Raw genomic sequence first — 27946 nt, 5'->3', positions numbered from 1 at the left:
TGCAACGGGAGGGCTGAGGTGGGTCTGGGAGAGGGGGTTAGCCTCCAGTCTTCATATTGCATTCCTGACCCCAACTGCCTTGAGACCCAGGGCGCAGCCAGCCGAGGGTCCGGACTGATGCTCTGGGCACTGGGGCCGGACGCAAATGCAGACTCCGCCGCTGGTTGCTCTGGCCAGCCCACGCCTCCTGCCTCAGCGCAACGCCACTCCCTCCCCGCCAAGTGGCTCTGCGTTCGGGAGGCGGGATCGAGTTCTTCGGTGGCCCCAGGAGGCTGCAAGCTTTGGGAGGCTGGGAGAGGAGGGAGGGAGAGCGCTGACTGGGCAGTCCAAAGAGGAGGGGGCCTTTAATAGGCTCGCCCAGCTCCTGGTTTGAGGCGCTGCGAACCGCTGGGGTTCGGAGAAGCGGCCGGCACCTCCCTCTAGCTCTCCGCTGCAAATTTTCGTCCTTGCACTTGACAGCGATTGTACTTAAGCTCCCTGGGCGCGCTCTGCTTGGAAAGGCACAGGTAGGAGGCGCGAGCTGCCCGGTGCACGCTCACAGCTCTGGGAGGAGTCTCCCTCCCTGGGGTTCTCCTTTCTGGGAGCTGCGGGCGGCCCGGGGCGTCGGTGGTTCCGGTGTGCGGGCTGCAAGGAGACCGTGCCGGCGGCCGGGGAGCCGGGCCGGGCCCTTCCGAGAGCGCGGCTGTGCGCTGCTCGGCGCCATGCTTCTGCTGGGCATCTTAATGCTGGTTCTCGCCGGGGCACCCGCTGGCGGCTCAGAGCCAGAGCGGGAGGTGGTGGTTCCCATCCGACTAGACCCGGACATCAACGGCCGCCACTACTATTGGCAGGGTCCCGAGGACTCCGGGGATCAGGGACTCATTTTTCAGATCACAGCGTTTCAGGAGGACTTTTACCTACACCTGACGCCAGATGCTCAGTTCTTGGCACCCGCCTTTGCCACTGAGCATCTGGGCGTCCCCCTCCAGGGACTCATCCGCAGCTCTCCGGACTTGAGACGTTGCTTCTATTCTGGGGACGTGAATGCCGAGCCAGATTCGTTCGCTGCCCTGAGCCTGTGCGGGGGGCTACGCGGAGCCTTCGGCTACCGGGGCGCCGAGTATGTCATTAGCCCGCTGCCCAACACCAGCGCGCCGGCGGCGCAGCGCAACAGCCAGGGCGCACACCTCCTCCAGCGCCGGGGCGCCCCCGGCGGGCCTCCCGGAGATCCCACGTCTCGCTGCGGGGTGGGCTCAGGCTGGAACCCCGCCATCCTGCGGGCCCTGGACCCTTACACGCCTCGGCGGATCGGCTTAGGGGAGGCTCGCAGCCGACGCAGGTCCGGGCGCGCCAAGCGCTTCGTCTCTATCCCGCGATACGTGGAGACGCTGGTGGTGGCGGACGAGTCGATGGTCAAGTTCCACGGCGCGGACCTGGAGCACTATCTGCTGACGCTGCTGGCCACGGCGGCGCGGCTGTACCGCCACCCCAGCATCCTCAACCCCATCAACATCGTCGTGGTCAAGGTGCTGCTTCTCGGAGACCGCGACACGGGGCCCAAGGTCACGGGCAATGCGGCCTTGACGCTGCGCAACTTCTGCGCGTGGCAGAAGAAGCTGAACAAAGTGAGTGACAAGCACCCGGAGTACTGGGACACGGCCATCCTCTTCACCCGGCAGGTGAGTCGATCCGTCTTCTCTTTGGACCCAGGTAGCCCCCATTATGCGGGGGGGGGGGGGGGGGGGGGAGGAGCGGGAGTGCCCGCCCTTAACTCTCCGAATGTCCTTTATGCCGCGCAGTCACCTCCTCACCTCTGAGTTTGAATTTCGTTGATCTCTGCCGACTGCCACTTGGGCTTTTCGGGGAAAGCCTGCCGCTAGGCTCGGCGGAGCTCTGACTCGCGTGCATGCGGACGCACGTGGGCGGTAGGAGGAACGCCTGCTCCTTCGGAAGGTGTTGGCCCGGCGCGGCCAATGACGCCGAGGGGCCGGGACCCAGGAAGTTGCCGCCCCGGTGCAGCGGTTGGTCTGCACGGCCAATAGGAGGCGCCCCGAGGATGGTGTTGGAGAGTCTGGCTCTCCTTCAAGGGGGCGTCCGAGTCCTTCCAGACCCTCCTTCCCAGCCTTCCTTCTTCTGCTCCGGGACCTGGGAGCTGAGCGCTCGCTGTTCTTCTCGAGGGCAGCACGTTGCAGTCCTCTTTCTGTCTTGGGCCTGGGAGGTCTCGATTGGGGTGGGGGGCGCGTTTGGATTTTTTCGTGGGTTGCAGCGAAAGGGCAGACTCACGTACAATGGAGCCTTCCCTTTTTGTTGCTTCTCTCTCCCCGGGCAGCACGGGGTCTGGCTCCTCTCGGAGGGGCTTCAGGCCCATTCAGAGCAGGCAGAGTAGTCAGAGAGTTCGGAGCCTGGAGCTCCAAGTGGAGCTTCGCTCGGAGCTGAGCTGAGTTGTCCCGTATCCCTGTTGGCAGGTCGGGGGATGGGGGGCCTGGGTGCCCTGAGGTAGCTCCGCAGGAGCAGGCGCACTGACACGTCCTGTGAGGGCTCCAGCTCCCACCCCCGGCCGCGCAGAAGGAGTCAGCTCAGTGACAGAGTCCGCAGATCCCGGCTGCAGGGCTGGAAAGGCACTGAGTCTGGGGACTAGAAAGGTCAGAACAGCAGATCAGAGAAGCCTTTGGTGCTATGGATCTATTGACATTTTAGATTCATAGATTGGGTGCTGAGTTGTCAGAATCTTGAAATTTCTCAGGTATGAGAGACTGAGAGGGAAGAGGGCGTCAGTGTGACCTGCTTCCTCGGACCCTGGGAGCTGGGGCTTGAATCAGTGCCAGGCTCTCGCTTGGCTCATGTCATAACCACAGCCTTCTGGGGATGGCATGGAGCCCTCAGGTACCTGTGGGGTCCTGAGTCTCCGCTGAATGCAGGTGGACTGGTGCACACGGGGCTGGGGCAGGAGCCTTCCACACTGACCCAGCTGGCACAGCTGGGCCCTTCCTGGGGCTGAACTTCCTCCTTTCCCAGCCTTCTCCTCCCACCACCTGGCTCCTCTAGGGAGGTCTTTGGCCTGAGTCTGTTTCCTTGTGCTCATTCTTCCAACTGAGGTCTGTGGAGCTGTCACTGCCCGGCTCCTCCTAGCTCTGCCTGAGTCACAGGAAAGCTTGCAAGGGAGGAGGCCTCGACCTCTGCACACAGACCAGCTCAGCAGTCAGATGGCTGGGGAGAGAGCAGAGGCCGAGAACAGGATCTCTTAATGCGCAAAGCAGCTGTTGGCCTACCTGCTACCCGGGATGCCCTGTGAAGGTTGCTCACTGGTCTAATGTTACAGACCTGTGTCTCCGCCGCCTCGTGGCGTGGCTCACTTTTGGAACCAGTCCTGGGAACAGGACTCCTGCAGGAGTGTAGGTCACGCTATCGGAAGGATCTGCCTTGTGAAGTAGCAGCAATCAAACAGCGTGACAGCTTCTGTTTGTTGCTGGTGTGGGCTAGATTCCCCCCTCCCAGGGGGCCTTGTTGGCCACGCATAATGGACACAAGATGTGTGGCCACTTGGGTCAGAAGCAGGGGTGTGTGCGGTGTGACCCCTTAGAAGCTGTCTTTCCCTTAGGCATCGTGAGGGCAAAGCCAGAGAGTGGGGAGGCTGTGTTGGCAGGCCCGTCCTGCAGATATGTGCTTTATGCTTTAGAGCAAACTTCTCTCCCCCACCTCCTCACCAGCACAGACTCTGGGGCCTGACGCGTTCTCAGAGTCTTAGGAATGGCTCATTCCTGAGCTCCCGGGGGAAGATACAGTATGAGATGAGAACGCCAGCACACAGCTGCGCTTTCTAGACAGAGGCCGGCATGGGCTCCAGGAGTCTGGAGCCACCTCTCTGCGCCAACACAAGAGGGACTTTTGTCTCACTTTGTAAGTTATTGTGTTAGTCGCTCGGTTGTGTCTGACTCTTTCAACCCCATGGACTGTAGCTTACCAGGTTCCTCTTTCCCTGGGATTCTCCAGGCAAGAATACTGTAGTGGGTTGCCATTTCCTTCTCCAGGGGTTCTTCCCAACCCAGAGATTGAACACAGGTCTCCTGCATTGCAGGCAGATTCTTTACTTTTGTAAGGGTCAGGAGTAATCCTTTAAATTGGATGTGTGAGCTTCTCTGCTTATATTTATCAGAATATTGGTGTAATTAATGCTTTTTCAAACTAAAATTTGAAAAGAATTATACATGCATGCTAAGTTGCTTTAGTCATGTCTGACTCTTTGCGATCCCATGGACTGTAGCCCGCCAGGCTCCTCTGTCCTTGGGATTCTCCAGGCAAGAATACTGGAGTGGGTTGCCATGCCCTCCTCCAGGAGATCTTCCCGATCCAGGGTCAAAGTTGAGTCTCTTAAATCTCCTGCACTGGCAGGCAGGTTCTTTATCACTAATGCCATCTGGGATGCCATATATAATTTGTTTGGATTAAACATTTTTAGAAATGTGCTTATTTTGTAAATTACCTTTTGTCTCTAAAGGACCTTGAACTGACAGGCACATTTAGAGTCACTTATTTCTTGGCTCTCCTGGAGATAGTGGAAAAATGGTGTGATTGTCTCTGATCACACAGTTGTGTTTTTCATGGGGTGGAAGCAGTTAGGAAGAGGTCGGGCTTGTCCGGGTCGTATTTCCTCCTGTGATGACAAGGGGCGAGCAGCTCTGGGGAGCTCCAGGTGCTCTGGGGTGCCTGGCGAAGAGCAGGAGAAGGGCTGGACGGGCGGACGTGGAGCTCCCTTCCAACCTCTCAGTGCTACAGTGGTGGAAACAAGCCTGGGCCAGGCAGTGGGGAGCCTGCTGTCCTCTTGGCAGGCGGAGGGAGGGATGTGGGGTGTTGAAATCAAAACACTGGGAAAACGAGACCCAGGGAGGATCCTTTACTGTCCACAAAGGAGGAACCATGGATCACACAGCAAGGATTTTGACAATTTGAGGAGTTTCCTTAAAGATTCAGAATGAGTCTAAGTTCCTGGAGGAAGAGTGCATGTTGGATTCTGCAAAGCAATCAGCTTCCAGCTCATAACAGCGGGGTGAGGTCACACGGAATTGGAATCAGGATCTGTGGAGAATGAGAGCCAGTTGTTCTGCGTGGACTTTTAGTTCTATGAGGAGAAGTTTCTATGGCTTCCGCTCTGCTGGGCAGAGGTCCAGTGGGATCACACTTCCCTGGGTCTTCTCTCTTCTTTAGGTTGGATGCCTGTGCACTTTGGGTAGCTCTGCAGTTGGCTGACTTCCATTCATTTATCCATACATTCTCTTAACGCTTGCTGAGCATCTATTACTTGCAGTGCTTTCCTGGGCTGTGGAGATAACAGATACTTGCAAGATGTGGTCTCTGGCCCCCAGGAATTCACCGTGTGTCAGGGACCTCCAACAAGGAAACAACAAATACAAGGTGGTGTGACTGCCCTGGGGAAGACTAAGATCCTTCTTTGCTGGAGGCCAAATCATTGTCTTTAATGCTGGCGTGCAGAAGCCGAGGACAAGGGACAAACAGATGCTGGATGGAAGGACTGGCAGGAAGGAAGCAAGTGGTGTTGATGGGACAGGAAGCTTGCTTCTTTCTTGTGGGAGGCCTGCTCCTCCAGTCCCTGCTCTAGTTTGCTCCCTGTGATGTCTTCTCCTTGGGACTGACAGGTTTTAGGGTTTGTAGCTTGCGGGGTTGCCCGCTTATTTCTTCACGTACCTGTTTTTCCTGAGTGTGCTGAGTACCCTGCATGCTGCTCCCTTCCCTAATTTCCTCCAAGCTCTCTTCTTCCTCTTGTAAGGTCTTCAAGGCAGGGTCTCTGTCATCCTCTTCCTCTCCTCACTCCTGCTCTTACCTTTCTTCCTTTCACATCTCAAGCTTGGCACTCGTCTTCCCGTTCTGGCCTTGGGTTTTGTGGGGATGTGTATGTATACCATGTGTATATGTGCAGCATAGATGTGTATGTATAGCATCACTGACTCAATGGACATTAGCTTGAACAAACTCCGGGAGTTAGTGAAGGACAGGGGAGCCTGGTGGGCTGCATTCCCTGGAGCTGCAAAGAGAGGACATGACTTAGCGACTGAACAACAAATCTGTATCCTACACTGCATAGGATCGATCGACATTCCGGAGTCTTATTTGAAATAGAGGTCAGTTCTTTCCATAATGAACTAGATGCAACATGACAGTAAAATTTAGTGTTCAGACAAAAAGGCTAATAGTAAAATGACAAATGTCTTTCATACATATCTATCAATATAATAAAAAGAATCGTAATTTTGTCAAGATCTTTTTGTTTGTTTTGTTTTTGTTTTTGATTTACCTTGTATTAGTTTCAGGTATACAACAAAGTGAATCATTTATATATATACATATATTGTTATCGTTATTGTTTAGTCGCTAAGTCAAGTCCAACTCCTTTGTGACCTCGTGGACTGACTGTAGCCTGCCAGGCTCCTCTGTCCGTGGGATTTCTCAGACAAGAATACTGGAGTAGGCTGCCATTTCCTTCTCTGGAGGATGGATCTTTCTGACCCAGGAAGAACTTGTGGCTCTTGAATTGGCAACTGGATTCTTTACTGCTAAGCCATCAGGGAAGCCATACATATATCTGAGTGTGTGTATATATATATATATATATATATATATATATACACTTTTTCAGATTCTTTTCCCTTATAGATTATTACAAAATATTGAGTATATTTCCTTATGCCATACAGTAAAATCTTATTGTAAAATTACCTATTTTATATATCTTAGTGTATATATGTTAATCCCAAGCTTCTAATTTATCCCTTTCTTAACCCTGTCCCCCTTTGGTTACCATAAGTTTTTTCCTATGTCTCTTGCTCTATTTCTGTTTTGTAAATAAGTTTATTTATCATATTTTAGATTCCACATGTAAGTGATACCATATGGTATTTGTCTTTCTCTGTCTGGCTTACTTCACTCAGTATGACAATCTCTAGATTCATCCACATTGCTGCAACTGGCATTATTTCATTCTTTTTTTTTTCATTCTTTTTTTTATAGCTGAGTAATATTCCATTGTATACAGAGACTGTATCTTCTTTATCCAATCATCTGACAGTGGAATTTTAGGTTGCATTCATGTCTTGGCTGTTGTAAATAGTGCTGCTGTGAGCACTGGGGAGCGTGTATCTTTTGGAATTAGAATTTTTGTCTTTTGTCAGGATCTTTTTTGAAGTCAAGCCTTGGAGGAAGATGTTAGCAGAGAGAGAGAGAGAGACAGCTGTAGATTTGGTATTTAACAGTTTGTAAATCTTGATCACTAAATGGAAACTCAGCCACGCTCCTTCAGGGAGGGAGGAGGCAGACAGCACGGAGGGGAGACAGTTCTCCCCGTCTGTAGGAGATGGTTCTTCTGCCCCGTTTCTCACTTACAGCACATAAGGAAGCCAAGAGTGATGGGCCAGGGTGGGGGGGTGGAGTTTGGAGGCAGGAACGTGCACTGAAAACTTTTCTTTGCGTTTTTAGACACCGGTTAGTCAGGAGAGCCAGCGAGGTCTGTCCCCTGTGGGTCCTGCCCCTCCCCTGCCTCTGAACGTCTCACAGCTGTTTGCTGTGACACTTGCCTGGGTCGCGCGGAGTGATGGAAAGAACACAGGCATGGAGGCGGGCGGAGCTGACTTGGGATCTCGGTGCTTGCATGTTTAGTCATGGCACTGAATGTATCAGCCGCTTGAAGTTCTCTATCCTCTTCCACAAAGCAGGGATAATGATTCTGTGCAGGGCTGCTGAGGGGATGAGTTACTGAGTGTTCCAGAATCGGTGCCCTGTGACTATCACTGCCTCAGTCTCACTGTGTGTTTGCCGTTGTCCAGTTATTGCAGGTGGGCCCCTGGCTGGAGCTTAGGTTTAATATGGCCCTGCTGCGAAGCCTTCTGTCCCCTGCAGGTATGCCCTGACACTTTCTCTGTGTGTGGAGACTCTGGACTCCAAAGTGGCCAGTCCCAGGGATGTGTAAACTGCCTTCAGTCAGGGCCTCCCTGCATCTGTGTAGCCCCTCTGATGGGACCTTGCACGTTGCTGTCATTCATGGGGTGGGAGGACCACAGAACCCTGGGTGTTCAGGTGGTTTCACCTTCCTTCTGGTGGATCGTTCCTCCATCGCTTGAGGTTGTTGCCTAAAAGAGTTGGGAGAGGGAGCGTTAGGTTCTTTGGCATTTCACCGAGGCTCCTTGCCTCTGACTTTGCCCTGGTGTACCACAGGGGTGGGCTCGGCGTGTCAGTATGGGGTCGGGAGCCAGGCACAGACCCCTCTCCCAGAGCACTCTTGGCCCCTGAGCCTGCCTTCGCCTCTGCCCGGGTCTCTCCCGGCCTCTCCCCACTGGTGACCAGCCTGAGCTCTGGGGGGGCAGGGGTCCGGAGTGGACCACCTTGTCCTCTTGAGCCCCTTCATTCTTGGAGTGTTCATGCCCCGGAGTCAGCACACAGGCCTGGGGAGGATCAGGCTCCATGACTTCGCGGCCTGGGTTCAGCCCTCACTCGGATCCTCCTTCCCTGTCTTCGCCTCGAGCTCACTGTTGACCCTGGGCTGGTTACGCATGGTCTCCCAGGGCTCATCTGTAGATGGGGCCTGGTTGTGGCATCTCCTTCACAGAGCTGCAGTGAGGAGTCCGACAACAAACAGGTGAAGTGCTTAGAACAGCATCTGCTACTTGAATGCTAGCGACTGTTGGATGGTTTCTGGAGAGAGTCTGGTCCCCTGCAAACTTTGGGTTCCTCTGCTTCCTCGCTGAGGGCCTTCCTGTCTGATTCCCTCCATCTCTTGCTGAGACACCGATCCATGCATCTCAAGGGATTTGTATTCTGGTGGAACAGAATCAGGCTTCCCTGGTGGCTCAGGCAGTAAATAATCCATCTGCTACGCAGGAGACCTGGGGGAACAGAACCTGCGGATACAAGCTGGTAGGACACGCCAGCCTCTTCTCACTAGGCTTCCTGAGTCACGCTGCCCAGACCCTGAACTGATAGATTCTTTTCCTTCTAGCAAAGCAAGGCCATCTTGTCCTTGGGGATTGCAAACAGAAGTGGGTTTTGAGTTTGATGAGGAACTCCAGTGACGCATGAGAGAGATTCAGATGGGCAACCGACTACAGGGGCCATGTTAATACCAGTGCAGGTGGTCTCACCAGTGGTGAACTGAGCCCTAGCTCACGTGATTCTGTTCAGACTAAAGGCCATGCTGCCCTGGGTGTCCCAGGGTGTGGATTCTATCGCCATTCTTTACTTCAAAGTGGCCTGGCTTTGGCAGGGAGTCATCATAGCCCTTGGAGCCCCAGTTTCATCACCTGTAGAATGAGAGAGAGGCTGTGTAGAACTGTGAGTAGAATTCTTGGAAGCTGTGATGTGACTTGCGACCATGAGTGTGGGCTCTCATGCCCAGAAATTCAATGTGAGCGGGAAAGCTGTCTCCATCAGAACATGTGTCTTCTGCCACATTAAAAAGTTTACTGTGCTTGATGTTTTAAATTAATTTTTACTGAAGAATAGCTGCTTTATAATGTTGTGTAAGTTTCTGCTGTACAGTGAAGTGAATCAGCCACAGGTATATGTATATCCTCTCTGTTCTGGATTTCCTTCACATGTAAGTCACCACAGGTCATTGAGTAGAGTTCCTGAGCTATACAGTTCAGTCTCAGTTCAGTCACTCAGTCATGTCCAACTCTTTGCGACCCCATGAACCGCAGCACACCTGGCATCCCTGTCCGGCACCAACTCCCGGAGTTTACCCAAACTCATGTCCATTGAGTCGGTGATGCCATCCAACCATCTCACCCTCTGTCGTCCCCTCTCTTCATGCTGCCGGAAAACAACAAGCACCTCAGTAGATGGTGGGGAAAGTGAGACGAGGTGGAAGGAGGACTGCGGGAGGACACTGGTCGGGAGGGGTGGTGTGTGTGCAGCTCACAGTCTGGGGGAAAAGGGTGAGCCCTGTGAGGTGGCAGCGGTGGGGGTGGCTCAGTCACTAAGTCGTTTGCAACTCTCTGCAACCCCGTGGACTCAGCCTGCCAGGCTCCTCTGTCCATGGGATTTCCCAGGCAAGAATATTGGAGTGGGTAGTCATTTCTTTTTCCAGGTGATCTTCCCAACCCAGGGGTTGAACCTGGGTCTCTTGCATTGTAGGCAGTCTCCTGCATGGCAGGTGGATTCTTTACCTAACTGAGTGAGGTGCTATCCTTATTTGTTTCCAAATTGTGGCTCCAATCCTAAATTATTGTTATAAAAAGAGACAGAGAAGAATGATCCAGGAGGATTAGGTTCTTGGCCAAGAAGATTCTTGGGTCCTTTGGGAAAGAGGCTGTGGCTACAAGAGGAATTGGCAAGTCCCCAGAAATAGTGAGGCAGATGGTGACTGGACTGGGCGGTGCTGGCACCCTGCAGGTGGAAGGACCCAGAAGCGGCTCTGATTCTGGAGACAAGTGCCTCGTGTGAAGCGGTTAAGGCAGCTGGAGTGCGTGTGAGATCCTTCCAAAAGGGTGGAGACTCAGTGCCACAAGGGAGGCACGGTGGGCCCTGCACAGTCACCTGTGGGCGTTGAAAGCAGGAGGCCCAGCGAGAGTCCCTCTGAGTCCTGACTCGGGGCTGAGGGCCCGGCAGAGCCCCTGACACCCAGCAGCTGGTTTTCCCCCAGCGATAGGCTGGTTCTTGCAGCATGGCCGCTCTTGGCTGCACCCCGACCCTCAGGAAGGTTGCCGGCTCTTGCCTTGTTCCTCTTGTTTGATCCAGAGAAACTGGGGTTTCTTGATGGCAAGAACAGGTTGCTCCTGGCCAGAAGGGGCCTGCAGTGGCACATCTGCTGCGAGAAACCTGCCTCCCTGAGAGGAAGGAGGACAAGAGAGAAGAGAGGGCAAGGAGAAAGCTCTCGGCTTCCAGGGCCTCCGGGCTGCAGAGGCGGGCTTTGCAGCAGCCGCTGGACCCTGGCCTGAGCTCTCGCTCTGCTCCAGCCTCTTCCACTGAGCAAGGCAGGGGCTGGTCCTCTGAGTCTCCTTGTGGGTGACTTCACGTTTCTGTGAGTCACTTTTATCAGCTGCATAGTGTGTGTCGGCAGACAAGATCGGTCTTAGGTTTCTTCCATTCTGCAAGTAGACCATTCTGAGTGTTCCTTTTATAACCCAGAGGCCAGAGGGGCTGACACCCCTGAGCTGACAAGGGGTAGAGGCTCAGAGCACTTGGACTGTCTTGGTTCTCAGTGTGAGCTGGCCCTTCCAGGAGGGGCACAAGGCCCAGGAATAGGCGGACTTGCCTGAAGGGACATGTCTGTGTTGTGATGGGTCTAGGCTTCTTGGTCTTGCTTGCCCTCTCCCACATGAGGCCAGTGCTGGGTGCCCATGGTAACCTGGGGACAGTGTGACACATCTGTGTTGTGATGGGTCAGGGCCAGCCTCTAGGCTTCTTGGTCCTGCCCTCTCCCACTCAAGGCCAGTGCAGGGCACCCATGGCGGCCTGGGACAGTGTGACACACTTGTCTGGCAGAGGCTGTCCCTGCAGGCTGTGATTGCTGGGCTGGAACTTCCAGGGGTGACCACCTCTGTGGGGTCCTGTGCTCCCGTGTCCCCTCACTCTGCCCCTGCACGGGCCTTCCTGCCTCCCTTCCATTCCTGTCTCCCTTCCGTCCTCTGTCCCCAGGTCACTCTGTCCACTCAGCCTGCTCCTCGGTGGCCACGGTCCTTGAACCACTGGTCAGGTGAGCTTCTTCTTCCCTGCTTCCTGCCGTGTCCTGTCAGCAGGTGTTTTCTGGGTTTCAGAACTCAGGGGCCACGGGTGGGGCGGAAGGGAGAGCTTTCTGAGCCTTTGATGAGGAAAGGGTACTTGAAAGAGATGGAATTTGAGGTGTGTCTGCAGGGCTTGAAGAAGGGGCGGAGGTGCTGTGAGCCAGGGTGAGACGCATTTCACCCACCAGTGATTCGGGTGTCCTCTGGTTTGGTCTGATCCCCTGGGGGTTCTCTGGCCAGAAGCCCTGTGAACTTGTGAGGAGCTGTGACTGTCACCTGACTGTGGGAAGCCAAGCCTGACTGCTCAGGTGGTAAACCTCTGAGTGCTCGCGATTAAATTTTGCTGATTTTCTGTACTATGACCGCATTTCCTCCCATGCCCCCTGGCCCCACTTATGCCTCCGGGCTGCCTACATTTTCCCCACGTCGGCATGGGTGTGCACGCTCACACACTTGCACACACCCCTAGAGACATACAGCCAAGCACAGCTCTGTGTGTGTGCTGTGCGAGCCGCTGGGCTCCCCAGGGAAACACCAGAAGCGCTTTCTCCCCCGGGGGGCTCTCGAGGCGCTGGGTGAATGGCAGTGATGAGGCCGAAGGAGCCTGAGTGTCCAGACCCCAGGTCCTGGCTGGGGCTTGAGCATCTCCGAGCTTCAGGGTCGTCTGAACAGGGCGTCTGTAGAGGGTGGTGCCAAAAGCCCTACTCCGGGCTGGGTTGGAGGATTCCCAGGACTCTGCGCATCAGGTGCAGACCCAAGGTCACCACCATGATGAGACGTGATCACGAGTCGCAGGCTCCACCCTCAACAGATGTGTGTGATAACACCTCTGCCTCCTCAGCCTGTGCTGGGGCACGTGAGATGCTGCCCGTAAACTTCTTGTAAACAGCCCAATGCCTTCTGCAGTGCAGGCAGGGATAGGACGCAGACAGCATCAGTATCACCTCTTCAGAGTGTCTTTTCAGGAGGATCAGAATGTGCACAGGGGTCCTGTTCTCATCCCGCTCGGATGCCAAGGTCCCTGGTGTGTCACTGGCCCACGGTGCTCCCAAGCCCTGGGGGATACGCTCCCTGAGGGCTGCTGGAGGCCCTGGCCCGCTGCAGCTTGTTTTATTACAAAAAGAGGGACAGCCCTTCCTGCTCAGGTCATGGCCCCTGTAATGTATAGTCTTCGTAGCGGCTGTCAAGCCTGTGGTCCCCTGAGCTCTATGGCCAGTGGAGGGGTTTGGATCTGGGCCTGCATCTGCCTCTCTCTGCCCCTCCCAGCCATAGCAGCTGGGCCTCAGGCAGGGCGGGCCCTTGGCCAGTGACCCGCTGGCTGAGAGTCTGAGCTTAATTCATGGTTGTCTGAAGTCCATCCCCCATCGAGGACCCAGGCTCCCAGAGCAGACTCTGCTCGGAGAGCGCTGGCTTTCCACCCCCTCTGCCCAGTTAGCCACGACCAGAACCTCACCCAGCTGGTGAGTCCCTACTTCCTGGGCTGGAAGGCAGCCTCTCTAGGAAGCAGTGGTCCTTCTCGTGTAATTATGGCCCCTTGATTTCCTCCCCGGGGCTTCCCTGGGTAGGATTTGGGCAGCATCTTCTCAGCTCGCAAGCCAGCAAGCTTCCCTCCTGAGGCCTGGGCTCATTCCAGAAATAGCAGCCCACAACCCGCTGGGCAAAGGGCCTGGCTGGGAGGTGATGGGCCCACGTGGCCTGGGAGTGGGTTGAGTGCCCTTCCTTCTCAATGGGTCTCCATGTTACATCTCTAACTTCTGCTGGCCTCTGCTTCTCCCCTGCCCTGGCAGGACCTGTGTGGGGCCACCACCTGTGACACCCTGGGCATGGCTGATGTGGGCACCATGTGCGACCCCAAGAGGAGCTGCTCTGTGATCGAGGACGATGGGCTGCCCTCGGCCTTCACCACCGCCCATGAGCTGGGTACGCAGGGCTCTCGGGGTGGGGGTCGAGAGGGCAGGGCTCCCTTCCGCTCCCTCTGGGTGTGCGCTGGCTGCTCTGAGCAGGGGTGGGCATTTGTCTTTTTCCTTCGAGGCCCTTTAGCAGTGGCTCTCTCTTCTGGGTGGGCCTACCGCATGGGTCCCCCATGCCCTGGCCACCCTCTGAGGCCCCTTGTCTCCCCTGCAGGCCACGTGTTCAACATGCCCCATGACAATGTGAAGGTGTGCGAGGAGGTATTCGGGAAGCTCCGGGGCAACCACATGATGTCCCCAACGCTCATCCAAATCGACCGTGCCAACCCCTGGTCAGCCTGCAGTGCGGCCATCGTCACCGACTTTCTGGACAGTGGGCACGGTGAGCGGGGCCTGGGGAGGTGGGCCACCCGGCCCATCTGTCTTCTGTTACCCACCGCACTCGCGACCCAAAGAGCCGGGCTCTGGCGGGGCCCGTTCCGTGTCCCTGGCTTCGTCCTCTCCCTGCCTTCGAGACCCCACGCTGGCCATGGCCGCCTTTCCGGGCCCGTCCCTGATGAACACCCTCGGCTCCCGCAGGAGACTGCCTCCTGGACCAGCCCAGCAAGCCCGTCTCCCTGCCCGAGGACCTGCCGGGCGCCAGCTACCCGCTGAGCCAGCAGTGTGAGCTGGCCTTTGGTGTGGGCTCCAAGCCCTGCCCCTACATGCAGTCCTGCACCAAGCTGTGGTGCACAGGCAAGGCCAAGGGCCAGATGGTGTGCCAGACGCGCCACTTCCCCTGGGCAGACGGCACGGGCTGCGGCGAGGGCCGCTTCTGCCTCAAGGGGGCCTGCGTGGAGAGACACAACCTCAGCAAGTACCGGGTGAGTGGGCTGCCGCCGCACGGAGGGGCGGGGGTGGGGGTTGCTCAGGAGCCTCCCCAGGGGACCAGCCCCAGCACAGATTGCTGTGTGTGTCTCCATGACTGGCAGTGGCCCTGTCCCCTTCTTGATTCTGAGACTGGAGAAAAATGATGTGGCCAGTCAGGGAAGCTGGCAAGCCTCCTACCTCCCAGTCCTGAACTGCACCCCATCTCCCATGGAAGGGCTCGGGACCCGAACTCCAGGCCCCAAAGCTCCGACTGGCTCATGATCTGCTCTTCATTTCTACCTTCTTTGGGTAGTTCACGGCCAGGGAGCCCGAGGTGCACCATGCTCATCTGTTATATCCTGAACTTAGCTTCAGTTTCTGTTGTGATCGGTTGTTATTGAAGTTGAAACATAAATGAATGAAAGTTATTTTTTTCCTGATAAACAGGAATACCAACCAAACCAGAACAAATTCAAAATCCAGAACTATACTCTCTGAATATAGTAAGAGTTTTATATTTTTCAGATCTTGGGTTGGGGTAGCAAAGGGGTTGGCATTTTTCCAGGCAGGAGGTCCACCCTCTCCCTTGATCCTGACGGGGACTGTCCATCCATCTTCTGCCTCAGCCCTGGCCATAGGAGAGCTTGCCTTGGGGTTTTTGTGTACTCAGAGGCAACATGATAAAAAAAGCATTCATCAAATACTTTATCAATTTCCCTGAGATGGGTTTGGTACAGAATTCTGTAAAATCTTCTGTTCTGGGAATATACATTTAATTAAAATTTCATTCATTAGGCAACAACCCACTGTATTCTGGGTTGTTCTGGGTGGTCAGAAAAACAAAGAAAACATGGGCCATGTCAGAAAGCACACAGTCTAGTGGGGAAATTAGAAATGTAACTGTCATCCAAGGGGTGGAGGCGTGTACGCTGTGTGTTGAGACAGAGCATGACATATGTTGTAGAGAACAAGGGTGAGAGACCACTGATGATGGGGGGGCCTGAAAAAGCACTGATGAGGAGGGTGACCGGGAGAGAGTCTTGAGGGGTAAGTAGGGTCTCAACGGCAGAGATGGGGCTGAGTCCGGAAGGTGGGCTGAGCTGGAGGCTTGTGGGGATCAGCGCTCCGTCAGGGACATCTTTGAGAGGGTGGTTTGGAACCAGCCCGAGGCTGCCTGGACCCCTCGTCTGCTGCACAGAGGCTGGGAGCTCCTGAGGACAGGCCAGTCATGCCGGTTCCTTCTCTTTGGAAGAAGAGTCTGGAGGGTAAAGAGATAGGTTAAGAGGATGTTGGGTATAGCAAATGTGATGTGAGAGGCGCTCTGGACCTCTCAGCCCATCAGTAGCCAAATCCACTCTGTCCCCAACCTCACTTCTGAACAGACTGTCCCTTCTCTACCTTGGCCCTTCAGGGAGTCACTCCCCTCAACAGTCAAGGTCAAAGCACAGAGCTTATTAATCACCCCAGTGACCTCAGTTCAAGAATCCTACTCTGTCCACTGAGGCCCCATTTCCCCCAGCTTAACTGCCTCTAGCTTCTGCACTCCAGCAATTCTTCAAGTCCATTTTATGTACAGTCCATCCATTGATCTGACCATCTTTCCATCGCCCCTCACGCATCTCAGATCCTCACCAGCCTGTTACTGAGTGAAGACTTGGTGGTCCAGCATTGGAATCACTCCTTCCCAGACACTCCCCTGCCCCGTCCCTGTTCATTGTATTCACTGGGCTCAGCCATCTGCCCCCCCGTGGCATCTGACTCTCTCCCATCCCCAGTGGTGCTGGCCCACCTTGCCAGGACCAGCCCCGCCTCCCTGTACCCCACCTGCTTCAATCCCATCTGACGGCAGGCGCACAGGCTTCTTTTTATTGTTTGTCTTCCCTGCTGGGATGTGTTTGCTTCGAAGGCAGAGATTTGCTTCTAGTAACAATTCAATAAATACTGGGCAAATGAGTGATTGGATGGCTCATGGCAGGAGTGTTTCCTGTAGGAGCGTGCAGGAAGAAGTGATGCCAGGTAAAACGATGTAGCATCATCTCAGAAGCCACAGGAGCAAAGTTAAATATTGAAGACGGGACCACAGGCCTGGGCACGGACTCTTTCAGTCTCTAGGGGGTCACTGCTGCCTTGGCCAGGGGACTCCTGTGTGTGAGGCACAGAGGAGGCAGCAGGTAGAAAGAGCAGGTGTAGCTGACTCGCTGAGGAAGGGAAGCGCTGAGTTGGGGTGGGCTCTGATTTGAGGAGAAAGCAGGGTTAAGGGAAAGTGTTCTTCTGCAGGATGAAACAGACATGCTGGCAACAATGAAACAGAAACTTTCTGACAGAGAACAGATGGGCGAAATGCTCTGAGTACCTACATCAGTTATAGTATCTGTCTCCTCTTGGGTTGGTGGCTTTGGATGATCTGTGACTGTGTTTCCACCCCAGCCTGTACAGTGGGGCCTCAGCCCCTGTGGCCCAACCCATGTGTTTTCAGTGCCGAGAACTTAACTTTACTGTCATCCTAAGAAAAACATAATGAAGACTATAAATTCTCTCTCCTCTCTCCACCCTCTTGAAAAGTACAACAATACTGCATAATTCACCCCAAAGCCAAAGAGACTTTGAGGATTGCTTAATAGTCTCCTCTCTTTATCTCCTCTGAACACAAACATTACATCTGCTTGTAACAAAACTTTCAAAAATGCAACCCCAGACTGAGGTGACAACCAATCTGGTTTGGTGAAAAGTCTGAATTCTAGAAATCTTACAGATGAGACTATTTGGATATCTATCATGACATGGTTTACTGGCCACTTTAGATCCAGAGACTCTTGTAAGGACACTAACAATATGTAAAGAAGAACCTTGAGCTACTGTGAGGTACTAGGAAATATCACACATCATTTCAATCTTCCACCTGACCTCATGCCTGAGGTCAGATGTGCTGGCTCCATTTTGCAAATGAAACACCTGAAACTTAAGGAAGCTTTTCTGCTTTGCTCAAGACCACCCACGTGGTGAGGGCACAGGTGGAGCGTCCCTGACTGACTCTACAGCCAGGAGCCCCGTCTTCCCATGTGGCCTGGCTTGTAACTGGGAGCAGTGGCCATTTGCTCATCTCCAGGCTACAGTGTGGTGTGTGTCCCGGGCACGGAAACAAAGTGGGTTTTGTTCTGGTGGGCTGGGATGGTGGAGGCTGTCCCTGTGTAGCTCTCCTGTAGGATCCCGGTGTGGGTGTGGCGCCTGGACCCTGCAGGAGTGTAACAGTCCCCTCCTTGCAGGTGGACGGCTCCTGGGCCAAGTGGGAGCCCTACGGCCCCTGCTCGCGCACCTGTGGAGGGGGCGTGCAGCTGGCCCGGAGGCAGTGCAGCAACCCCACCCCCACCAACGGCGGCAAGTACTGTGAGGGGGTGCGGGTGAAATACCGCTCTTGCAACCTGGAGTCCTGCCCCAGCTCGGGTGAGGAGGGGGTGCCCGTGGCACTGCTGGGGAGGTGGGCTGGAGGCCCCAGAGCTACTTCAACTGAGGTCCTCACCCCTGGGGCAGAGTCTGCATGCGCAGAGGTACCTCGGGGTATCATTTCTCTGCCCACTCACCTCTGCCAGGGCTGTTATCCTCTGAGGCTGAGGCTGGAAGGCTAAATGGTCCAAGGGGGACAGGACACTAGAACCCTCTTAGTTAAGCACTGACAAGCCCATCTTCATAAGCAGGAATTCTTTTAGACAGGTTAGCTTTTAATTTATTTGGTTTCTAAGAATAATCCTTTGCAATAACAATAGTAGAATGAAAATAAAATGGTTTAGGAAAAAAAAAGAAAAATTGTTACATATCCCTTGTTTGACTTTCCTATAGACCATGATCAGCTCTCTGTAATTTGCTGGGATAAAAGTAAATTACATCTTTTCCACATTCTCAGTTTTTTGCTATTTTTATGAGACTGGAATAGATACAGCCCAGCTTAGAACTCAGAGATGGTTCTTACTTACATATGAGCAGGAATTTTTCATCCAAGCCTCTTGAACTTGGGTGGGGGGAAGATGACATCTCTATATTTATTAACTTTTTAATCTAAAATTTAGAAATTTTAATCTAGAAATTTAGTATATATATACATAGCTAACCTTTCCACCTAAAATTTAGTATTTCTCTTAGTTAGGCAACAAACTATATTGCTGGTCTGTGGCTCTGCCACCACTATAAATCCCAGGTATTTTCATATGTTACATATTTTCAGTTGTGGCAGATTTCTCAAAATGCCATTTGTGCTCACCACCACACTTAGTGTTTTTTTTTTTAAGTTTTTAAAAAGTATTTTACCTAATTTTATTTTTTTTTCTGTGTGGCATGACATGTAGGACCTTTAGCTTCCCAATCAGGGAAATAACCCTCGCCCCTTGCAGTGAAAGCTGGAGTCTTAACCCCTGGACCTCCAGGGAAGATCTTCTGGTTGTTTTTTAGACTCATCTTTGAATCTTGTTATGTAATGAGTTAACAAGGAAGCACATGCATCACAAATATGTTTCAAAATATACTGATTGTTGTGTGTTAATATAATTGGTATTCTTTGTGATCTATGTATGTATTTTATGCATTTAGGAACATTCTGCAAACAGTCTCAATAGGTCACTGAAGACTTCTATTTAGGATTCCTGTTGTAGAGGGAATTTAAGGCTGGACCACTGGGGAAGGTGGCACATTGCCTGGGGGATGCATTATCATCTGTATCCTGCATCCTTTGGTCCCAGCCTGCATTGGTCCTTTGAGATGGGGTGGCTTTGGTGATGAGGACCACTCAGCCGAGGGTGGAGAGGAGCTGTTTAGAGCCAAGCGAGGCTGAGCAACCACACGGGGCAGGGTCCTATTTGCCCTCTCCCCGACTGCCCCTCCCTTTAGCTTCCTGCATGTGCTTCCTCCCTCCCCAGCCTCTGGTAAGAGTTTCCGGGAGGAGCAGTGCGAGGCCTTCAACGGCTACAACCACAGCACCAACCGGCTCACCCTGGCCGTGGCCTGGGTGCCCAAGTACTCGGGCGTCTCCCCACGGGACAAGTGCAAGCTCATCTGCCGAGCCAACGGCACCGGCTACTTCTACGTGCTGGCTCCCAAGGTGGGTGAGCCCAGGCAGGAGGCCAGGGGGTGGGGGGACACAGTCCTGGGGAATGTTGGGCTGAGCTGCCCCTGCTCCTCTTCTCCCTGCCCGGGGGGCCCTGCAGGTGGTGGATGGCACACCTTGCACCCCAGACTCCACCTCAGTCTGCGTCCAGGGCAAGTGCATCAAGGCGGGCTGCGATGGGAACCTGGGCTCCAAAAAGAAGTTCGACAAGTGTGGGGTATGTGGAGGGGACAATAAGAGCTGCAAGAAGGTGTCAGGACTCTTCACCAAGCCCATGTGAGTTCTGGGCCCTGGGGGTGTGTCCAGGGCAGGGAGAGGAGGGATGGGGGCGGGAGGGGAGGAGTTACCCCCCAGGCCCCGGAAGCGTGGGTTAGATGGGTTAAATGTCAGATCCTGAGCACCCTTGCTGAGGAGGCCACTCATGCTTGCCCATGAGTGTGATGTTCATTCATTCATTCATCCAACAAAGATGGAGTCTTGAGTAGGACTCTGCTTAGCAGGAGATGATATTTAGGGAGACAGTAAAGTCATTAGGGCCTGTCTTGGGTTCTAGAGTGAGACTGTCCTGAGTTCAGATCCCATTTCCCACTTTCTGAATGACCCTGGTCCAGTGATGCAATCTCTAGGCTTTCAGATTTACCCCCTTGTAAAGTGAGTATGGTGCTAGTGTATTTCTAGTCCTGCTGTTGTGAAGGTTAAGGGAATTAATTCGAGTAACATGCTTAGCATAGTACCTGGTGCATAATAAATGTTCACTAAATGTTCTTGATGTTGATAAAAAGCAAAAGGTACCTGGGGATAGATGTGACAGTCTCCCTGATTCCTGAGCATGAGGCCCTGGCCTTGGGATGGGATGAAGGCAAGAATGGCACTAAACTTCAGGGAAATGGGGGAGTGAGCAGCTGGCTCGAGGGAGCCCCCTCCCTGGGACATGGGTGCCTGGATCATCCGGAGAATTGTCCCAGCAGAGCCTGGGCTCCTGGCTTTCCAAGGTCCAGCACAGTCCCTGTTTTTCAGGGGATTGTGCTCCTTGGAAAGTCCAAACCCACTCTCTGGGAGAAGAGGAGGCAAGCAGAGCCCCTGCTGTCTCAGTTGAGGGGATATGGTTGGCTCTGAGAACTTGGGGGTCCACCTGCTGCTGGTAGGAAGGCCTTGATGGCTGTCCAGGAGCCTCCACTGTGCCCCGGACACGGTGCCCTCTGTCGAGCCCTGGGTGCAACCTCTCTGGGTGCTTGGACACTGGGAGCCAGTGCTGTTGTAGTCGGACCTGCAGGGGAGACCCAGTGGGGAATTGAAGGTAGATTCTCTGACTTGCTTCACCAGCTGAATGGCAGGTGTCCCTTTCATAGATTAGTGGGGCCAGAAGGAGCCTAAGACATCAGTTCTTTTAACCTGCTCATTGTGTAGATGAGCCGTGGAGCCCAGAAAGTCTGATTCACTTGTAGTCACCAGGGAGCTGACACCCCAGTCAAGGCTTGGTTGCGGTCCCTGACTCTGGGGCCATGAACCTCCCTGCACTCAGGTGGTGCTAGTGGTAAAGAGCCGGCCTGACAGTGCAGGAGATTTAGGAGACCTGGGTTCAGTCCCTGGGTGGGGAAGATCCCCTGGAGGAAGGCATGGCAACCCACTCCATTATTCTTGCCTGGAGAATCCCACGGACCGAGGAGCCTGGCGGGCTGCAGTCCACGGTCTTGCACAGAGTCGGGACACAACTGAAGTGACTGAGCATGCACACACACCTCCCCACAGAGCCCCAGCCTCCCCCCACCTGCTGCTCCTCCTTCCTCTCCACTCCCTCTGAAGGATCTGGTTGTGGGTGAGGCAGTCTCACCACCACTTGGTTTGTGTGACCCTGGACGGGGCCAGGCTATGGGCTCTGTCACCTGTGTGAGCGCCAGGGGTTTGGGGAAGAGGAACCGATCTCGGGGTGGAAGGCAGTGGGGTCAGGAGGCCTGCAGCCCTCTAACGCGCGTCCTTCCACTGCAGGCACGGCTACAATTTCGTGGTGGCCATCCCAGCGGGCGCTTCCAGCATCGACATCCGCCAGCGCGGCTACAAGGGGCTGATCGGAGACGACAACTACCTGGCCCTGAAGAACAGCCAAGGCAAATACCTGCTCAATGGGCACTTCGTGGTGTCGGCCGTGGAGCGGGACCTGGTGGTGAAGGGCAGCCTGCTGCGCTACAGCGGCACAGGGACCGCGGTGGAGAGCCTGCAGGCCTCGCGGCCCATCCTGGAGCCCCTGACGGTGGAGGTGCTCTCCGTGGGCAAGATGACGCCGCCGCGGGTCCGCTACTCCTTCTACCTGCCCAAGGAGCCCCGGGCGCCCTCCATACACCACAACAGCGTCCTCAGCCTCTCCAACCAGGTGGAGCAGCCGGACGCCCGGGCCCCCGCGCGCTGGGTGGCGGGCAGCTGGGGCCCGTGCTCGGCCAGCTGTGGGGGCGGCCTTCAGCGGCGGCCGGTGGACTGTCGCGGGTCCCCGGGGCAGCGCGGGGCATCCACCTGCGACGCTGCACACCGCCCGGTGGAGACGCGCAGCTGTGGGGAGCCCTGTCCGACCTGGGAGCTGGGCGCCTGGTCGCCCTGCTCCAAGAGCTGTGGCCGGGGGTTCAAGCGGCGTCCGCTCAAGTGCGTGGGCCACGGAGGGCGGCTGCTGGCACGTGACCAGTGCGACCTGCGCCGGAAGCCCCAGGAGCTGGACTTCTGCATCCTGAGGCCGTGCTGAGCCAGCGGCCTTCCTGCCCACTGTCGGCCCGTCATGCTGCCGCCTCCCTGCCAGCTGTCCACACAAGGCAGCGGCCTGGGGCCCAGGCCACGAGGTCACCCACATCCAGGGACAAGGACCTGGGCGGGGAAGCGAAGTCACTAAGGCACAGTCTACCTCACGCCCGGCTCCTCCGGGGCCAGCCTCACAGCGAAGCTCAGAGTGGTGTGGAGCTGGGCCGGAGGCGCGGGCCCAGCCTCCCAGGGACAGGAGGATGGACGGGCGCCTCGCAGCAGAACTTCAGGGACCAGCCCCCCGCAGGGAGGTCGCAGGCTGCTGGAAGAGCCACGGCCCAGCAGCTTGGCACCCTCAGGGGGCCCAGGGCTCTGAGCCGTCTCCGAACAGGCAGGTGTTTATGGTGCTTTCAGCCACTTTCTTTCCTGCCTGACCAGGACTGAACAGTGAAAACTGGCTGGGGGTGGGCAGAGCCGAGGGGCAGGGGCAGGGCAGGTGTAACTGGAGCCTGGGCCACTCCATGTGGAATGAGGTGTGTGCAGGGGCGGGGAGCCGCCTGGGTGCATCTGCCTTCCTCTCTCAGCCATCCCTCTGAGGGCCCCCTCTCCTCCCCATGTCGTCTGGTCTCCACACTAGTGGGAGGGCTTGCGTGCCAGTGTCCTCTGAGGCTTTGCAGGTGGAGGCAGGCGGTCAGCACGGAGACTGTTGTCTTCTTCATGAGGGATCCGATCATCCAAAAGAGATACTGAAGCTTTCAAGGGGTGACAGGCTCTGTTGCTGAAGCAGTGAAGGGTGATCTGGAAGGGTCTGCTGTCTCGGGGGCTAGGCTTTGAGGGCATGTCACCCTAGGGAGCGAGGAGGAGGCATCAGTTCTGAAGGCTTCTTCCTCCAGGGAGGCAGGTATAAATAAGGCCGTTATCCTAAACCAGCATGGCCATGGTGCTTACCCTGCTGGAGGGACGTGGGACACTCCCAGAAGGGCCAGGTGCCGAACATCCAGGTGGACATCGTCTGAACAGCTGCACGTGGTCTGCCCTGGGGACCATCCCACTGCATCGGAGGCCACACTTTCTGCAGTTGGATAATGGGGTTCACTGTTTGCTACCTCAGGTCTGCTCTCTGGGTACACGCCCTTCCCTCCCCAGGGCAGTGGTGACCCTGGTGCTTCCAGCAGCCCCAGCTGTCGTCCTCCATAGACTGAGCTGCCCAGACGCAGAGATGAACTAGGGTGCCTGCTTCCTGCCTCCCACAGCCCGGCCATCCCCCAGGCCCCCAAATGCGACAGGGTCTCTCTCTTCAGGTGCCTTGGGGACAGGTTTCAAGAGGCAGCAACAATCAGTTAGCTGACCCAGAGGCCCTTGGTGCTGCTGGAGACTTGTCTGTCTCAGAGACACAGTAGGGGAATGGAAACTAGGATATTTCCTACAGCTCCAAGTGGGAAGATGTTTTGGGCTAGGAGCTTCTTTGGCTGAGCAGGGTATTTCTTGAGGGTGCGGCTGCGCTAGCACGAACACCAGAGATTCTGGTTCTGACTGTAGGTGGCGAGTCCTGGACCTCAGTGAGGCGACAGCAAAACAAGTGTCTTCCCTGGGAAAGGCAGTCAGCACTTGTATCGGGTTTCCCTGTAAGTCAGAGTCTGCAGACCAGCGGGCCAGCCAGCGAGCCTGGGACCGTGTTCTAATCCTGGTCTAACCCTGGCTGAGCCCTTGAACAAGCTCCCGCTGGGGGCAGAGGGCAGGCGGGTCTCTTAGGCTGGGCTGCTGTCACCCTTGAAGAAGGTAGAGAGGAGAAACCCCCTTCCTGCCTGAGTGAATGCTGGGGGGCTGCAGGGCAGAGGTGGACTCCCGCTAGCTGACGACAGCACCGCACCCCGCGCTCGGCGCACCGCTCCCTGGTGAGGAGAGGTGAGGTGGCGCGGGGACGTGCAGAAAGGTGGGTGGGAAGGGAGCGGCTGTCCGTGGGGGCGTCTGGCCCCTAGCAGAGTGGCTTGAGGAATCATTTTAAGGAGGGACAACCAATCTTGTTCCTGACACATGCTGGATCTCAATGCTCTTTTCTGTCATGATGTTTTTCTTTTACATTTTTTTTTTCCTTTGAAAAGAAGTATGAGCAAGACAAGTTGGGAGGTATGTCTTGTCTGGGACCACGTCACTCATCCAACCATACTCTCCAAGAACATACTCTTCTCTATGAGCAGAGAGAAGCCTGAAGGCACAGGTTTCTGGTGACGGAGCAAAAAGTTAAGGTGATCTCTCATGTCTGTGGAAGAAGAGGAACGTGCTGGGGGCTGCAGCCACCTCTTGGGTGGGGCGTGCACCAGCAAGGGTCTGCCCGTCAAGTGCACTGACTCCAGGGGCCCAGCCTCGCGGGTCTTGCCGTGGGGGGGCGGGGGTGGGGAGCTGAGGACCGGTGGAAGGTCCTGAACGTCCTCGGCCTGGGTGCTGGCTCTCAGAGGCGCTAGACACTGTCACGGACAGAGCCCCTCTTGTGTTTGGTTCTTTTGCATTCCGGGTACTGTAGAAGGACGGAAGGACCTGGGTGCTGGCAGGGCTGTGTATACTGTGTATACGTGGGAGCTGGCTGCTGCGGGGACGACGGCCTGCTCCCAATAAAGCTGTATTTAAGACCCGTGTCCTGCCTCTGTGCCTTCATCTTCTCTCTACATGCCTTCTCTGAGCACCCGCCGAGGGCCAGCCCTTGGGTCCCTGCCTGGTGCAGTGAGCGCCCAGGCTGGAAAAGATCCAGGTGGTGACAGGTGCAGTGAGTGCAAAGAGGGGTCGGCCTGGGCTGAGCAGGAGCATTTGGGTCTGCGGGAGTGGGTGTGGGGGAGGGATCAAGGGAGGAGGGCTGGTGGGGAGGAGCATACCCTGCTGAGTGGGGGCTGGGGATGGGCGCCAGAAGGAACAGCTATGCAGGCAGCCTGAGGGGTGGCCTCGGGGCTGGATTGAGGTCAGGGGGCCCAGTACGCTACCTGCCTTAGGAGGGATCCCAGGTTTCCAGAGGGAAAGCTTCATTCCGTCTGGAGAACCTTTCCTTCTTCCTAGTTCCGGTTTGGTCAGACAATGCTAGATTTCCAGACGGGGCAGAGGCATGACATATTTTAAAGAACATCCAACTAACAGTTGAGAAACTTGCAGTGATCTCAGATCTGAGACGGTCCCTGGAGCCCCATTTCCTAATCTGCCCAGTGAGGGAGGGAGTCCATGAGATTTAGGGGGAGCGTAGATTTCCTATTTCTTCAGGGTGTGTTTAAGTTCATAGTCTGGGTTTCCACACACAGTTAAGCAGTCAAATTTGGTGGGTGACTATTTGGTTTTAACTTGGGATTCAGAGATGAGTGGGCTTCTCCTGGAGAGGGGTCCAGGGTGAGGGGCTAGGATGGGGGCTTGGACAAAGCACTTGACAGAAAGTTCTGGTGGAAGGAGCAGGGGGCTAGAAGAGCCTGCCTGGCTCTCCAAGCTATTGGGAACCTGGACAGGATCCGGAGGGGGTTGGGGTTGATGTCTCAGCTGGCAGTCAGAAACTGTGAGATCTTTGTAAAATTACCCAAAACGTTGTCACGTTTCTGGGGTTGTTATTTTTGTTGTCCCTCCTGTTTTCCATTGCAGCAATTGCCTGTAAAAGCTCTGAGAGGAAAAGTTCCCATGGGTTAGAGGCTAAAGGAAAAGCTGTTTCTCTACCTGCAACACTTTTGACACCAAATTTATGTGTTTTTTTTCCCCCTTGCCAACCAATTTCCAGCTTTCTGGACACCAACAGGGTGTCCTCTAGTTAAAGTCATTTTGGGAGTTAGCATCAGTCTCCACAGGTTAAGAGCTCTATCTCACAAGACTACCCACACTTCAGATCCAGTCACAAGTAACGGGTCCTCAGGGCCCCCACACTTCCGACCTACTTGGCTAAAAAGCTGAGGGTTCCCGTGGTTCTCTCTCAGTTCTGAGCTGGAACGGCTCACGGAACTGGGGCAAACGTTAGCTTATGTTTCCTGGTTTATGATAGAGGACATGATGAAGGACACAGGCAAATAGGTGAGGAGGTGCACTGGGCAAGGTCCAGGAGGGTCCCTACGCATGTGGGCTTGGGGCGTGTCGTCCTCAGCACATGGGTGTGTTGACCAATCCAGAATAGTTTCCCAACCATATAGTGTGTTCCCATCTGCATAGTTGAGGGATTTTTATGGAGCTTTTCTCACGTGGGAAACTCCAAGGATTTAGGAGCTCTGTACCAGAAACCAGCATCAAAGACCAAATGATAGAACAGAAGGATGCCTCTAGCATCTCTGTCACCCAAGAAATCACAAGTGTTTTAGGAATCCAGTGTCAGGAACCAGGGGACAAGGACCAGCACACATATATCTTATTGTGTTGTAGCAAATAAGAGAGGAAGGGGAGGGACTTCCCTGGTGGTCCAGTGGTTAAGACTTTGCCTTCCAATGCAGGGGCTGTGGGTTTGATCCTTGGTTAGGGAGCTAAGATCCCAGGTACCTCGAGGCCAAAAAACCAAAAACATAAAAGACAACAGAATCAATATTGTAACAAACTCAGTAAAGTCATTAAAAATGGTTCACAGGGAAAAAAAAAAGTCTTAGCAAAGAGGGAGAGAAGAAGTCTGCGTCCCACTGGCAGCCAGACTGGGGGCTCAGAGGTGCCTCTGTCAAGGTATCAGAGGCAGCGGCTTACACTGAAGCGTGGAGAGTAGACAAACCTGCCTGTGTTTTTAGCCTTCCTGGAGAAGGAAGGAGTGTCCTAAACTCCCTGGCCTTTGAAGAGAGTCAGGAACAATCTGCTTCATAATTCCTCCTCGGGAGAGCAATGTCTTCTTGCCAAAGTGGAGAAAAAGCCTCTATAATTGCACAAAGGTCTTGACTCCCTGGGCCGCGCTCCGCTGCCCAGTGAGCCCTGGCCGCCCCAGCGGTTGAGCTAGCGCAGCCTGTGGCCGCGTGTGTGACCCCGTCTTTCCATGGCCCTTGGCCTGAGCCCAGCCCTGCCGGCTGAGTCAGGCCTGAAGCCCGCAGTCCCAGCAGCAAGTCCCAGCAAACCCAGCGTCTCCTTCAAGCTCCCCAGACGGACCCTAACCCACCAGCCCATTGGACTGGGAGGGCATTGCAGTGGTATCCACATTGTACCATCGTGGGAAGAGACCCCTCTGCCACCGCCACACTGTGGGGCCCTAGAGGCAGAGACCCCTCACTGCTCTCTGGAAGGGGGTCCTCCCTGCCTGCATTGTTGCGGGGACCTGGAACTACCCAGCCCTGCACTCAGCTGGGAGGGCCTGGCCTTGCCTTCTTCTCTTGCACTTGCGGTCAGTAACGTAAATCACATTCCAAACACGGGCCAGAAAGTTGCCGAGGGAGGTAACAGTTCCTGGCTTCCAGAGGCATTCCGAGGAAGAGGCAGAGCTAGTTCCTTCCAAGGGAGAGTGATCTTGGCAGAAAGGGCAAGACAGAGCGAGAGGCAGGGAGTCTGCCCGTGGACAGCAGGGTTTGGGACAATGGTGCACGTGCTGTGACGTCAAAGGCTTGGAGCCTGGTGAGGCTCTGAAGCACCCCTGAATTGTGTTGACTTAAAAAAGAAAACCACAACATGAGAGCTGCGAGTTAAGTTTTATTGCGGGCAACATGAGGACTGCAGCCCAGGAGACAGCACCTCAGAGAGCTCTGAGAAACTGC

The 27946-nt window shown here is 55.0% G+C and overlaps 1 protein-coding gene across 1 annotated transcript; it reads left to right on the top strand.

The window, feature by feature from the left end:
- The first annotated feature begins 293 nt into the window (after positions 1-293).
- Positions 294-24909, top strand: ADAMTS15 (ADAM metallopeptidase with thrombospondin type 1 motif 15). The gene is made up of 8 exons (XM_043872953.1): positions 294-1658; positions 13493-13625; positions 13830-13997; positions 14195-14478; positions 17728-17905; positions 19369-19550; positions 19657-19832; positions 21543-24909. Exons 1-8 carry the CDS (start codon positions 702-704, stop codon positions 22282-22284), a joined length of 2820 nt encoding a protein of 939 aa, XP_043728888.1. The 5' UTR covers positions 294-701; the 3' UTR covers positions 22285-24909.
- Positions 24910-27946: the final 3037 nt, after the last annotated feature.

The sequence above is a fragment of the Cervus elaphus genome, chromosome 2 (assembly GCF_910594005.1).
Source record: "Cervus elaphus chromosome 2, mCerEla1.1, whole genome shotgun sequence".
Taxonomy (NCBI): Eukaryota; Metazoa; Chordata; class Mammalia; order Artiodactyla; family Cervidae; genus Cervus; species Cervus elaphus.
The sequence above is the reverse complement of the archived record's forward strand: the minus strand, read 5'-3'. Positions and strand labels throughout refer to the sequence as shown.

Coding starts and splice junctions, on each gene's coding strand:
- ADAMTS15 (XM_043872953.1), top strand. CDS start 702: ATGCTTCTGCTGGGCATCTTAATGCTGGTTCTCGCCGGGGCACCCGCT. Junction 17,906..19,368: donor GGAGTCCTGCCCCAGCTCGG/GTGAGGAGGGGG, acceptor CTCCCTCCCCAG/CCTCTGGTAAGAGTTTCCGG. Junction 19,551..19,656: donor TCTACGTGCTGGCTCCCAAG/GTGGGTGAGCCC, acceptor GGGGCCCTGCAG/GTGGTGGATGGCACACCTTG.